The 13,973-nt window shown below is 61.1% G+C and overlaps 1 protein-coding gene across 4 annotated transcripts; it reads right to left on the minus strand.

Moving 5' to 3' along the window:
- Positions 1–450: 450 nt before the first annotated feature.
- PUF60 (poly(U) binding splicing factor 60) lies at positions 451–12,759 on the minus strand. 4 transcript variants are annotated; one of them, XM_063079422.1, is made up of 12 exons: positions 12,676–12,759; positions 8,372–8,458; positions 5,972–6,067; positions 5,767–5,856; positions 4,782–4,832; positions 2,436–2,597; positions 2,266–2,358; positions 1,897–2,110; positions 1,627–1,817; positions 1,361–1,496; positions 927–1,162; positions 451–840 (listed from the first exon to the last, which is right to left on the minus strand). In XM_063079422.1, the coding sequence occupies exons 1-12, from the start codon at positions 12,697–12,699 to the stop codon at positions 541–543; spliced, it is 1,680 nt and encodes a 559-aa protein (XP_062935492.1). In that variant the 5' UTR covers positions 12,700–12,759; the 3' UTR covers positions 451–540. The 4 variants fall into 4 exon arrangements, with proteins under 4 accessions (XP_062935492.1, XP_062935491.1, XP_062935494.1 ...); XM_063079421.1 differs by having other exon boundaries at positions 8,372–8,461; XM_063079424.1 differs by lacking the exon at positions 4,782–4,832.
- Between the last annotated feature and the right edge of the window lie 1,214 nt (positions 12,760–13,973).

The following is a 13,973-nucleotide window of genomic DNA, read 5'->3' on the forward strand; positions in this document are numbered from 1 at the left end:
GTCCGCCGGCCGCCCTGTGCCGCAGCCGGAACCTCCGCCGCCGCCCGCCCGACTGCCCCGCCGACTGCCGCCGGCCGCCGCGCAGCCCGCCGGGAAGCCGAGTCCCGCCCGCGCCGCCGCGCACTGCAACCCCCACAAGGCACCGCGGCGCCGGCGCCCGCGAGGACCCGTAGCCGCCGCGCGAAAGGCCTGCCGGGAAGCGCGCCCCGCCCCGCCGCCAGGGCGCCGCTCTGCAGCCCGACCACCTCCGCCCACCGCCTCCGCACGTCGCGGCCGCCCCCAGCGTCGCGGCCGGCGGGCCGAGCTGCTCCCGCAGGACCGCGCCCCCCTCCCCCGGCCCCGGAAGCGGCGCCGCGGACACACGCCCAGGCTGGGAAGCAGAGCCAGCGTCGGACACAGGGACGTTCGGGCCAGCAGCACGTGCACCTTTATCCACACTACAGGCTGGGCTGGCAGGGCACCGGGCCCAGGGACACCGTTTACTCTACAAAACCCAGAGGACACAAGGGACAAATGCAAGTCTGGGGAAGGAAGCCAAGGTCACGCGGAGAGATCGCTGTTATCAAAACGCTCCTGGTCGTACACTTCTGCCACCACCTTGCGGCCTGCGAACCAGCGCCCGTTGAGGGCCTGGATGGCCTTGTGAGTCTCTGACGCTACGGAGAACTCCACGAAGATCTTGACGATGATCTCAGCATCCTCCTCCTCGCCCTGCTTCTCCTGGTAGATGATGACGCGGTTGACGGCGCCGAACTTGCCGCACTCCTCCGTCACTTCCCCCTCCAGATCATCGTCGATGTCCTTGGGGTCCACCATGTTGCGGAGAACCATCACTGTGGACTGTGGGGAGGGGACAGCTGAGAGCTGCGGCCTGCCGGGACCAGCTGCGCCCACCCAGCCCCACTCTGCCAGGACCTGGCGCCCACCTCCTGCTTTCGGAGCAGTTTCTGCATCACCATGTGGCGGGCGCTGCTGCCCGAAATGCTCATGTGCTCCTGCTCACTCAGCATCTCTGGCCGTTCTGACTCGGGAAACAGCTCCTCCTCTTCCTTCTCCTTCTTGGGCTCCAGGAGACCCAGAGTGGGAGGGCTGGCCAGGATAGGGTTCACCACTCCCACAGAAGGAATGGTGACTGGAATCGGGGGCCGGGCTGGGGTCACACCTGCAGCAAAACCAACCAGGTCCAGCAGTCACTCTTGCCTTCCAAGGCCTTCCCAGGAAGAAGCCGAGCTGGTCAGCCATGGCTGGCCACCCTGAGCTCAGAGGGTCACACGGGCCAGGGGGCTGAGGGCAACCGAAGGCAGACAGCCTGGAGGTGAGGGGGCAGGAAAGGATGGGACCTGGACCTGCTCAGACTCACCTGTGATGACTCCAGGGGCCTGGGCAGCCATAACAGCCTGGGGCAAAGCACCCAGGGGCTGGGCCAGGGTCAGTGCTGGTGACACCAGTCCGGGTGTGGCCAGGGTACCCAGTACTGCTGCTCCAGCCACTGCTTCCTACAAAAGGCCACCACACTCAGTCCCCAGTTGGGCTATCCGCACTTAAGGCCACCCGAAGAACCTGTCCCCAAAGTACTGGGGGTCCTGCCCACCACTGTCGAACACATACAACTGCATGAGCCCTCACCTGAGCTGTGATCTTGGCTGTGGCTGCAGCTGCAGCCACAGCAGCAGCAGGTGGGAGACCTCCAGGTGTGGCAGGTGTAAGCAGGGGCATGGGAGGTGTCACAGCCTTGCCCACCCTCAAGTACTGGCCACCCAGATCGAAGAGGTTCATGGAAGACACAGCATCCTGGGACGACTGGGCCTTCTCATACTCTGCAGGGCAGGAGCAGCAGTGAGGGCCAACCCCTGCACAGGGTGTGCCCCCTCCCCTGCCTCAGCATCCCGAGCTCACCAATGAAACCGTAGCCTTTGTGCTTGCCAGTCGTGGGGTCCCGAGCCAGCGTGCAAGACTTGATCTTGCCAAAGGCTTCAAACACACTCTTAATGTCATCGTCTGAGAGGTCCTGGTGCACAGATGCCACGTAGATGCGGTTGAAGGCTCGCGCCTCCTCAGCCAGCTGGTCTATGATTGGCTGGGCCTGCCCAATGTTGCTGGGTCTGCCCACCTGGGGAAGAAGCAGAGTTATAAAGAGCTACACCTCAGCCCAGGCCCGGCCACTTCAGGCTTCTGTGGAGGGGCTGCTGTGTGCATGTCTGCAGAGGACTGAACACAGAGTACTCTTGCATGTTCCTACTTTAAGCCCAACTCCCTCGCCCTCACCTTGATGTTCCTGCCCCCCAGCATCACTGAGTTCATCTGCTCCAAGGCCAGCTGCGCAGCTTCTGGGACTTCATACTCCACAAAGGCAAAACCCTAGATGCAGAGAAGTGCCTGTTAGGCTGGGAGAGCCCAGCGAGGGGGGCAGGCAGGGACAGGCCATGCCTGCTCACCTTGTGCTTCATGGTGACGGAGTCCCAGGACATGTCAATGCTCTTGATGGGGCCAAAGGGGGCAAAGGCCTGGCGAATGGTGTCCTCCCCCAACTCATAGTAGATGGAGCCCACGTAGACCCGGCACATGATGGCCAGCGCCCGCTGCCTCTGAGCTGCCATCTGGAGCAGGACAGAAGGGGGAGAGAGAGACTGGCTCATCAGGGGTGGTGGGAGGCTCGGCAGCCCACTCCCCACCGATCCACCCACCCTGCTCCGCTGTGGGGAGGGCTCCCCACGCAGCAGCAGGGTGCAGGCTTGGCCCCTGCAGTCAGGGCGCGGGGGTCAACAGGACCCCACCCCCAGGAAGGAAGGCCAGGCCCGATGGCAGAACACGGACGCACCCCAGCCCACCCAGGTCCCAGACAGACTGCGGCAACAAAGCTGACAGGTGGTGATGAGGCAGGGCTGTGCGCCCTCCCCAGAGCCCACCCCTCCAGTCTGGGGGCCAGGTGTCCTGGGCTGGGCTGGGAGATCCTCCCACTGCCCCAGCCAAGTGCTATGACAGAAGAGGGAAGGAGGAGCCATCCAAGCTGGAGGGACCCAATGGACTGGCCAGAAGAGAGGAGGTCAGAAGACAGGGCAGCCACCGCCCAGAAGAGAACCCAGGGAGGCATTCAAGAGCCCAGGTAGGGGCTCCCTGGAGAGAGACAATGAGCAGCAGTTGCTCATGTGGGCCAGCTCAGGTAGGGCTCCGTGCTCTGCACCCTCCTAGTTCCTGAAACCCCCCCCCACAAAAAAGAGCTGAGTGGAGGCCATGCTGGTAACAAGAAAACTGACCCAGGCACAACCCACTGGACTGGCCCCTAGGAGCATCACGAGATAGCAGAGACCCCTCAAGAGAAGCCCCAGGGTACCTGGAGCTGGGGAGGGTACAGGCCTGGCAGGCCCAGTGCCCTGGTTGTGAGTTTGGCCACTGTGCTGATGTCCCCATGCCCTCAGGGGAGTGGGGAGTGGTTTGGAGCCACACACAGTGAGCCACAAGGAGACCGTGGTCTAGGGCCGGCCAGGCAGATACGGCCGGAACCAGAGTCCTGGCCTCTACACAAACAAGGGCTCCTCTCACCCTCACAAGGGTCCCAACGGCCAGAGACCAGTGTCCTTCTTTAGACAGGTGGCCTAGTACAGGCTGAGCCTCCCTCTCCTTCAGAGAGGGACCTAAAAATAAGATCCACATTCCCCTTCCTCACCCCCCTGGGACTCCCTGAGGTGGGATCTATCTTCCCTCAAACTAGGAGTTCCCCCAAAATGGGACTGTTCCCTCTTCAAACTGAGATCCCCAACAAAGAGGCCTCAGGCTCCCTGCTTAGGCCAGGGCCCCCAAAGGTGGAACTGTGCCCCCCCCCTCAGAGCAGACTCCCCAGAGAGGAAACCAGATCTGTCCCTCAGGTCAGAGATCCCCCAAGACAGGGCCCTGTCTCTTCAGTGTGGGGTTCCCCCACACGGGTGGACAAATAGCTCTCTCCCTGGCCATGTCTCCCAATGGCCCAGAACTCCCCAGAGGATGAAGGGCTCCCTTTCAGATAGACGCTTCCCAGAGAACACTGGATGTATCTCCCATGATAGGAGCATGCCCAGGGATGTCCTCTCCAAGTAGAGGAACCAACAGGAAAGGCTATGTCTTCCCCTCAGGCTCCCACAACACTGGTCCCAGCCTCCTCCTCAGACTGCCTCTGGGGAAAAGAAGGGGCGCCTCCTCCCCACCTCCTCTGCCCACTGCAGCCACAGCCATGGCTCAGCTCTGCTCCTCCCCATTGGCTGCATGGCCTCTGCCCCTTGCTGATAGCCAGGCTCAAGGCCTGAGTTTCGCCCTTCCCTCTCCTGCTTGCTCAGGTACCCCCAGCCCCCAACCCATCCATTCCGTCCTCCCTCCAGGGTCTGATGGGGCCAAGAGTTAGGACCCCTCGCTCCTCAGGGGCCTGATCCCAACCCAAGAGCCCAGGCAGCCTGGAGACTGACAGAGCTGGAGGCCCGGGGCAGGCCCCATGTGTGCAGGTGGCATGGGCGCAGGCGTCCTGGCACTGGCAGCTACCCTCCCTGGCCGGCTGCCGCGGCTGCCCTCCGCAGTTACCTGGCCGGTTAGTTTTAAGGCGGGCCCTCAGAGCAGATGGAGGCCTCCCCAGGGGCGGTCCTGGGGTGGGTGCCCACACCACTGGCCCCGCCATGCCTGGCGCTCTGCTGCGCTCGTCCAGAGCTGGCGGGCAGGGCCGGCTAGGGGAGCAAGGTCCCCAGCACGTGGGCTGCACTGCCCCCCTCTAGCCCTGACTAAGGACATGAGCCCCGGAAGAAGTGAGCATTTCTATTGACCGATTGCAAAGGTGAGAGAGGATCTCCAAAGCCCATTGTCACTGCTGCCATCTGAAAGACAGTAAAGACAGAGTTCAGTCTGTTGGAGCCGAGCAGTCTCCCGCTCTTGTCAACACCTCACGCAGACAGCAGCAAGGCCCGGAGTCCCCGCCCTGCCAGGGAGGCCCGCCTGCCTTCCCACACTGCTGGCCAACTGGCCAGCCACAGGCACCTGCCCAGGAGGGCCACAGAGCCCCAGGTGCCCCGCCCTGCAGCCTATGCAGCCAGGCTGGCTGGGGCAGAAGGAAGGGAGGGAGGAGGAGGAGGGGCGAATGGAGTGCGGTGAAAAGCCGGGGCGTCCCGTGGAAGCGTGAAATATCTGGGGGCCGGGCGGGGGCAGGGGCTCGAGGCCCAGGAACCTGCCAGCCTCTCACTGGCCTCTTCCCACACAGGTACTGCAGCCTCTGGCCACAGGCCTAGACCAGGGCCCAGAATAGGTGCTCCCAGACTGTCCGCTCAGTCCTGAGCCCTTGCCCCGGTGGCCTGAAATCACTGCAGGGGTGTGGCCCGACCACTCAGGGAGGAACACCCCGTACATGCAGCCATCGTCAGCTGTGCACAGCCCAGGGGGGCATGGGCATTGGGGACACACAGATGCAACAGTGTGAAAACCAAGAAGGGAAAGGGGGCGGAGCTATGGAGAAGGAGAGGGGAAGGGGGCTGTGGGCACATTAGGGGCTCTCTCGAGCAGCAGGTGGGAAAGGCTGGGCCACTCGTGCCTCACGGAGGACCCCGGGGGTCCCAAGAATGAGTCCTTGAGAATCTGAGAACGCCTTCTGGGGGCGGCCGCAGGCACAGGAGGAGGAAGAGAACGAAGAGGAGGTGGTGGAGGTGGCAGGGAGGGGTGGTGGAGGCTTCCCGGCCCAGGCTGGGCAGGGTGCCCTCCAGCAGAGCCAGCCCCGGGTGGGGGCTGGGGTGGGCCGGAGGGTGGGGCCAGGGGGCTCACCTGCAGGTTGGTGAGCTGTTGCTGCTGGTGCGCGATGGTCTGCTTCACCAGCACACTCTTGATGCTCTGCTCCATGGCGTACTTCTTGGCCTGGGAGAGACGGCAGTGAGGAGCACTGGGGGCCCAGCCTGCGGGAGACGGGCCTCCCCCCCCAACCCCCACCAACCAGCCCCTGTGCTCAGTGCCCCAGAAGGTACACTCTCACCTTCTGGAGGGCCTCCTGCTGCTCAGGCGTCAGGGGAGGCAGCCCCAGCTTGGCGGCTGTACTCTGCCCATTCTCCATCTTGATGGAGTCTGTGCCCTGGTGGGGGGAGTAGGGGAACCGTTAAGCAGCAAGCTCAAGGCTTCCCTCATGTGGCCCCAGGAACCCCACCCGACCTGCCTCCCCCACAGCAGCACAAGGCCTCCAGCCCAGCCCCTTCCCAGGGAGAAACAGACCCCCAGCACAGACCACCTCTTGCCTGGCCTGGAGGTGGGTCTGCCCTTCCAACATTGCTGTCCCCATCTCAGGCCTGTGTCCCCCAGAACCCGTGGTAGGACACAGATGGCGGCAGGCAAGTACCTTGGGGGTCCCTGGGCCAACCCAGAGCAGTTGTGGGGCCCAGGCCACAACTGCCATCTCGGGAGCCACCAAGACAGGCAAAACGGGTGGAGGAAGGGCCCAGCCTCAGAGCCTTGGTCCCGTGCCCTGCAGGAGAGCCCGCCTCAACTGTCCTCCACGGCAGGGACAGGCTGGCCAGGGCTCTCCAGACCTTCTGGGACCCCTTGCTCCCAAGCTGCCTGGCACCCAGGCCTCTGGGCCCCTTCACGGCGCATGCCATAGATACAGACGACTTCCCTGAAGTTCAAAGGGCCACCCAAGAAGCAAGTACCAGCAAAGGGCTTCCCTCCCAGCAGCACCCAGGCCCCAGCCCTGCAGACACTGTGCACGCCTCCGGGGAGCCCTGCGAAGGGCTCCAGCCCACCTTCACTAAACTGCCTGGGCTGTGCTCAGCCCACTGGAGGAGCCAGGAGCAGATCGCCACAGGGAGACAAAAGTAGACACGTGCCAGCAGCTGACCCAGGCCAGCCCGCAACCAGGATGAGCTTGGGCAGAATGGGACCCCGTCACAGCCAGCTGCAGTCCCAAGCAGATGTCACTGGGATTACACTGACATTCCTTCTGTGAAAATCTGTTTCTAAGCTTTTTGCGGGGGGAAGAACACAATGGTGTAAACAAGGGGAGAAGCACAGCCGTCACACCAAGCAGAGCGTGTGTGGAGCAGCAGCAGAGCACTCCTGCCTGTCTACCAGCTTGGAAAGACCATTGGCTGCCCCTTCTGGACTTCCAGATGCAGCCTTTGAAAGGACAGTAGAAAAGGTCGGTCCCCAGGACAGGAGTGATGGGCAAGGACAGCAGGATAAAGGAGGCAGGAAGGGGTTGGCTGACGCAAACCCCAAGAATCCCCATCCTGGCCAGCCCCGAGTGCTGGGTTTGCAGCACAGGTCAAAGGGCAGGAAGCCCTGGAGGCCCCTCCAAAGGTGACCTGAGCACCAAGCAGGCCCGAGGGTCAGTCAAAGGCTGGCTGTGATGGGACCAGGGGCCTCGGTCTGGCTCATACCAGGCCTATCCTCTTCACCCTCCCAGATGGCCCCAAGCTGGCTCCTCCTTAGTAGCAAAGAGGGCCTGGGAGCCAGAGGCTGGGGCTCCAGAGCAGGCTGTCACCATGGCAATCAATGCCAATCCCCCCTCAGCCCCCTAGAAACATTTCAATCTCCTCTTTGTCTTTGTAAACAAAAGGCCCTTCTCTCACCAACCAATGGCCAACTGGACAGCCAGCCAGGGCCGGGAGCTTCAGCCCCCACAACTTCCCAGGATCCAGGCTGCATACCATGTTCCATCCCATCCCCTGACTGTCCCTGGGGGCAGGGGGGCAAGAGGAGGGCCCAGCCCGAATAGGCCCCCCAGCCACCTTGTGGAGGCCCCACTAGAACCCTCTGGAGGCAGGCGCTGCCATGGAGAGGCACAAAGAACCCGATTCCCCAGCAACAAGGCCCAGCCCCTCCTCCTGTGGGACCCACTCCCAAGGGCCAGGCAAGTGGAGCAGGATGAGATCCACGGGCAACAGCCGTGGGCCGAGGAAAGACTGGGAAGGCTGAGTCCCAACCAGATCTGTACTTTTGACTTGCACGTTGGCTTGCTGTTTTATTTAAAATAAAACATAGAGATCTAAAATGATAATGCATACTTCTGACTGATAACAAAGCACTGTGTGTCTACAAACAGTGGGCCCGCCCTTCTGCATAAGGTTGATGGCTAACAGTAAGCACTGGCCAAGGTCCAGTCCCTACTGCCCCCACCTGGCCAGACCACGGACAGGCCCTGTCTGGGGCCAAAGCAGGGTGGACTCACAGGGTACAAGCCAGGCCTAGAAGCTGGGTGGGAGGGGCGTGACAGGCACAGGGCTAGGCCCGCTGACCTGCAGGAATGTGTCTGCCCAGAAGGGTCCCTGGGGCTCCTCCCGACCAGCCCCTGGCTAGCCCTCTCTGGGCCCAGGGATGTGCAGGCGGGCAGGCGGGCAGGCAGACAGGCAGGCCTGAGGGAGAGGATGCTTAAGGTCAGTACCTGTGGAGGTTTCCATTTGTCTCCCGCTGCCACCACTGCCGCCGCCGCCGCCACTGGCTCGGACCCCCCTCCTTGCTGGCCATTGACCTGCTGCAGGCAGGAAGGAGATATTGTAATGCACAGTCACGTGACCCCACCCACCCAGACCCTATCTCTCTTCCCAAGCTAATGGCTGAGCCACCCATGGATGAGCAAGGGAGGCCAGGCAGGGCACAGGAAGAGACCAGCTTGGCCCCTGAACATTCCTGACACTACCTCCATCCCATACTGCCCATTCCTCAAACCCACCACACCTGCAGCTGCCCAGCACCCTGGCAGAAAGCAGACGAGAATCTCAGGCAGGCGTGAGTCGGCAGCGAGTCCCCGGGATGGGACAGGTAGGAGACAGTAGAGAGCCAGCTGAGCTTCCACCCAGGCCAAGAAAAGCCATTCTGTCCTGCCAGTGTGCTGGCCAGGCTGGATGACAAGGTGACCACCTGGCTGTCTCCCCATCCCCTTCTGAGGCAGCAGGCATACATCCCTAGCACCCTGCACACACCGGGGTCACCCCACATCTCACTCAGCATCAGCCTCACTGCCTTCCACAAGCTTTGGCCAAGCCCATGCCCCAGACCCCTCCTGAAGACACTTCCAAGTAGCAGAGCAAGGCAGGTGTCGGACATGCTGGCCTCCTCCCACTGGCAGCCAAACTGTCCAGGGCCGTCTGACTCCAAGAAGGGCAGCTGGCCCTCTGCACAGGGTAAAACCCACACCCAGAGAGGACTGTGCAGAAGCAGCCGAAGGAAGGAGAAGCTTCGGCCATGGCCTAGAAGGGTGCCGGGGCAATGGTAGGCCACAGGCAGAACGTGGGCAATGTTGTGGGGGTGGGGGGACTTGGTGGAAGGGCCCTGAAACCTACTCCACTTTTGCGGAGACTGCACAGCAGGAACCGAGAGCAGAATGCACTCACCCCGAGACCCACAGATATCTAAGGAGCCGTGGAGACAGCTCTGCCCAGCCTTAAAGCTATGTGCACAGACAAAGCCAGAACATGTCTCTCAGGGGCTCTAGCCCCTAACGGGGAGGTGGCTGCAGCGGAGAGACCAGCAAATGGGCCTGGAAGCCGTAGCTGACCCAGCCCTGTGCCTGGAACCAAAGGTTGCCAGCACAGGTGTGCTCCAGCTGCTCAACTCAGCCCCAGAGAGAGCCAAAGGAGGGATGCTGTGTCGAAGACCCCACGCACTGGGTGCACATCCAGAGCAGAGGCTGCCTCTCAACACTGACAGCAAGAGATCACTTCAGGTCCAGCTCCTAGACACTTGTGAACACGGTGAACTCAGGAGCACATTTATAACTTCCTGATCCCCCAAATTACTACACTAGCCAATACATGGACTAGGACAGTGCTGAGAACAGGATGTGGCTCAGAGAGACTTCATGGGAAAAGCCAGGCCACTGGTGGACTCTACAGAAGATGTCCCACCCTATTCTTGACAGGAGGTTCTCAGTGCACTGAGGCAAGGGTCCTGTTCTAAGCAGACGTTAGGAGAACCTGGAGGAAACTGTCGTTTATCCTCACAGCTAGTCACGTGCTGTCATCCTCTGGCAGTGAACACAGTGCTCCCCCAGTGCCAGGCATGGGTGGGAGGCCTCTTGGAGGGCAATGCAATGCAGCTGAGGGACAACTGAGTGCAGACTCCCGCTTTGCCACTCACCAACAGCCGAGGAGGTTATTTCTGTCAGGAGACAAAATTTACGTATCTGGGGGCAAGTTATGTGAGGTCTCTAGGCCTCAGACTGCTCATCTGTGAAGGAAGAGGGCCTGTCTCCTAGGACTGCCATGAAGTTTAGTGAATCACCCTCTGTGAAGAACCTCGGGCATCCCTGCATATGGAGAGCAAGCCACAGGCCCTAGCAATTACTAGCACTGCTAAGAACACCCTGCTCAGACCCCCGAGAAGGGCCAGCTGCAGGGCGCTGCTTTCCATCTGTTCCATCCCCTTTTGTAGTGCAACGCCACTTACGGCATGGCCAGGCTTCGTGCTGGCACTGCAGATGCAGCAAAAGAAAACAAGAGAGAAAGACAATTCTCTCAGGAGCCTCGTTGTCAACTGCTAGCAGACAGAAATCGTGCTAACCAGCACCTAAAATGATTTCTGTAACTACTAAGTGCTAAGAAGAAAATTGGCCACATGACAGGAAGAGAGTGACTAGGAGGCGTGCTAGGCCAGGGCAGCTGGAGTCCCTCTCTGTGAAGTGACATGCAGGCCGGGGCCTACAGCAGGAGAAGAAAGTGACTAAGTCCACGGAGAGGGGACAAGGTCCCAGTGCTCGTGCCAGAAGGAGCCCAAGGATGACGGCCCCAAGTGGGAGTGCATCGAGCCAACAGAGAAGGGAAGAACAGAGAGATGAATCAGAGATGCAATGCAGCCAGAAGACCGTGTCCCTCCTGGGAAGGGGCTGCCAGCCTGTCCCTGCAGCCACCAGGCAGAAGGCACACCCAAATGCGAGGAGGCACTTCTGCCTCTTCCTGAATCCTTCCCACCAGACCACTGCAGCCGCTCCGCTCCACCTCCCACAAGAGCTGAAGCACTCGAGACTGGGAGCAGGCAATCACTATGCCCAAGCTTTCTAGCTTTTCCACTCAAAAGATTAGAAGAACAATGTGTTAGACCATAGGCTAGAGCTGACTCCTGGTGCCTGCTGTGGCAAGCCTGAGCCTTGACAGTTAAAATAACACGTAATAACCTTGAGAGGAGGGCCGAACCCGTGGCGCACTTGGTAGAGTGCTGCGCTGGCAGCGTGGCGACGCTCCCGCCGCGGGTTCGGATCCTATATAGGACTGACCGGTGTGTGCCGGTCACGAAAAAACGACAAAAAAAAACAAAAAAAAAAACAAAACAACAACAAAAAAAATAACCTTGAGAGGATTCAGATGCAACAAACATCCCTCTTGAAAACCCCTGCTTATGGGGCCAGATTCATTTCCCATGTCCACCTCAATGATTACACCGCCTGTCAGGCACTTCGCTGCTGCAGAACTGGGTCCCAGTTCAACCTTTAGTCCCCATGAACACAGAGCGCTGCTCTGTGGGCGCTCGGGAGGACGAGACATCCACTCTCCTCCTTGTCCCTGAGCCTCCCTCTCCACCATTGCAGCCCAGGGACAGTCACCAAGTCCTCAACCCTCACTTCTTTCTCTCTGGCTTCCCCTTCATAAAGGTCATTTGTCCCTGTGCCTTTGAAAGAAAGCAGGACAAGGTAGGGAAAGGACAGTGAAGTTAGCCACCAGACCTGAGAATCACACACTGAGAATCACAGGCTGAGGGATCTGCTGCAAGTAACCTCACTCCGTGGGACTCAGTTTCTGCCCCAGTGGGACATGGTCTAGCCTCCAGCTTGGTGCCCAGCAATGGCAGTCCAAGTACACTCCTGACCTTATCAGTCCAGCCTCCAGCCAACTATCAAGTTTTCTTCTCAAACAGACCTACCCCATCCCTCTGACTGTGGGCTGGCGGGAGGATGGCAGGTAACAAAGAGCTGAACTGTGGCTGAGAAAGGTCCAGGAGGAGAGTCATGCCCATAGCTACAAGCTAAATGGGGAGGAAGACGGGCAAGAGAGACCTCACCACGGAGGTGCTGTGCGCACAGGTGTTCTCCCTCTATGCCAGTCACTCCCTGAGCACCCCTGCCCTGCTTGGGGAGATGGGCATTGAGCAGAGCTAGCATAGGCACCTTCCTCCGGGTGCCCACAGCACCCTGAGCACAGTTCCCTTGGGCACCCAGCACCTGGCACCCTCGACGGCCACGAGGCCCCGAACAGGGTAGGGACTGCCTCTGTCCGGTCCCCCAGAATCCTACGACAGCGCTTGCGACAAAGCGATTGCTCAAAAGGGTGATGATAACAGAGCACGTCCTTCCTTTCCTGAGTGGGGCTAAAAGGACGGACATCACCACCTCCCTGCACGGCACCGGCGGAGCGCATTCTCAGGGAGCCAGCCCGGGGCCCTGGCGGACAAGCGGGCAGAGCGAACGCCACCGCGCCCAGGACCCCGCCCTCAGGCACACAGCCCGTCAGCAGGAGGAGGGCGGAGACCCCGGGCCCCCGCCGGAAGCTGGAGTCCGCGGGCCGGAAGCTATGGCCGCGAAACGACCGCCGGCGCGCTCCCGCCCCGCCCCCGCCTCACGCGACCCAGGGCCGCGGAGCGTCCGCTCGAGACCCAGGAACACCGCCGCGCCCCCGGGGACCCTCCGCACCCTGGCCGGGCAGACAGCCCGCTCCCGCCAGCTGAAGGCCGCCCGCGGTCACGGGGGGGCTCACTTACGAGAGCTATGGTCGCCGTCGCCATCTTGCGTCCGTCGCGGCCGCCGCGCGTGCCACACGCTCCGGCTCCCTCCGTGGTCTCGCGCGATCTGGACGCCGGGGACGGAACTCTCGCGATAAAAGGTGTTTTAGCGAGCGACGTGGAAGGAGAGAAGAACGCGCTTCCGGGGTGGGGAGGGGAGGGGCGGTTGACGCCCCCGGAAGGGGCGGGGCGGTGGCGTGAGGGCGGGGCGCGCGCGGGCGGGAGTTCTCGTCCGCGCAGCTCCCGTCTACCGCGTGCGGTCACCGCCCCGTTTCTCTACCTTTTTCGCAGGAAGGCCGATCCCAGGCGTCCGGTCGCTGTCACCGAGGAGGCCTCCGCAGTGTTGTGATGTACGCCCATGCTGGGGTTGAGTCCGGGGACACCAGATCTCGGCCTTGAGATGCACCGTCTTGCCGGTGACGTCTCCGAAGACGAGAGTCATCAGTCAGTTGGTAGCGTTTTCTCCCTTGCAGCGATTCGTAAGGCAGGAGCGCGTCTTGCACCTGGAGGGGTGGTGGACCACACCCCAGAGGCGGCCCTGGCCAGCCCCGCAGGCGTGTGCGGGAGCAGTGTGTACGCGGGCCCGCTTCGTCCCTGAACTAGAGGCTGGAGGTGCCCATTCGTGCGGTCGGAAGAGCTGCCCCAGCCCCAAGACCCCAGCTCAGTTATCCGCCAGGAAGAAACCCCATCTGTGAGCTCAGGCACCTTCAGCTTGCCTGAGGCAAAAGTGTCTTCCCTAGTCGGGTAGATTTCTTTTCAACGCTGGGAAAGTTTAGAATTGAACTTACACACCTCTAGTTAAATAGGGCAGTATATTTTCCTTCTCTCCCTCCAGAAACCCCTATAAAATGATAGGAAAGGAGTTTTATTATGGCAAGACCTATGAGGGCAGAGGTGGGGCACTGTGGAGATGGAGGAAGGTGGACAGTGGGAGCTGCTTTAGCCAGCTGGACTGTGGAAGTCAGCGACTGAGGGACCATGCATAAAAGCACAGCTGGAAAAAAGAGGAGACGCCAGACTATCCGTACCTGCTGGGGCTGGCAGACACTGCCCCTGCCCAGCGGTGGCTGGGAGGAGACTCACCAGAGGGGAGCTGTAAGAACCCAAATGCCCCAAGGGATCACACCGAGGAATGTAAGAACCCAAATGCCCCAAGGGATCACACCCTGATCCAATCAGCCTTCCCTAAAAGCCCTATATATATGTGTATGTGCTGCCTAATAAACGAGCTCTCTCCGTCAACTGGTGTCGACTCGTCCTTTCATTTGGTGCTGAAA

This window comes from Cynocephalus volans, chromosome 15 (genome assembly GCF_027409185.1).
Source record: "Cynocephalus volans isolate mCynVol1 chromosome 15, mCynVol1.pri, whole genome shotgun sequence".
Taxonomy (NCBI): Eukaryota; Metazoa; Chordata; class Mammalia; order Dermoptera; family Cynocephalidae; genus Cynocephalus; species Cynocephalus volans.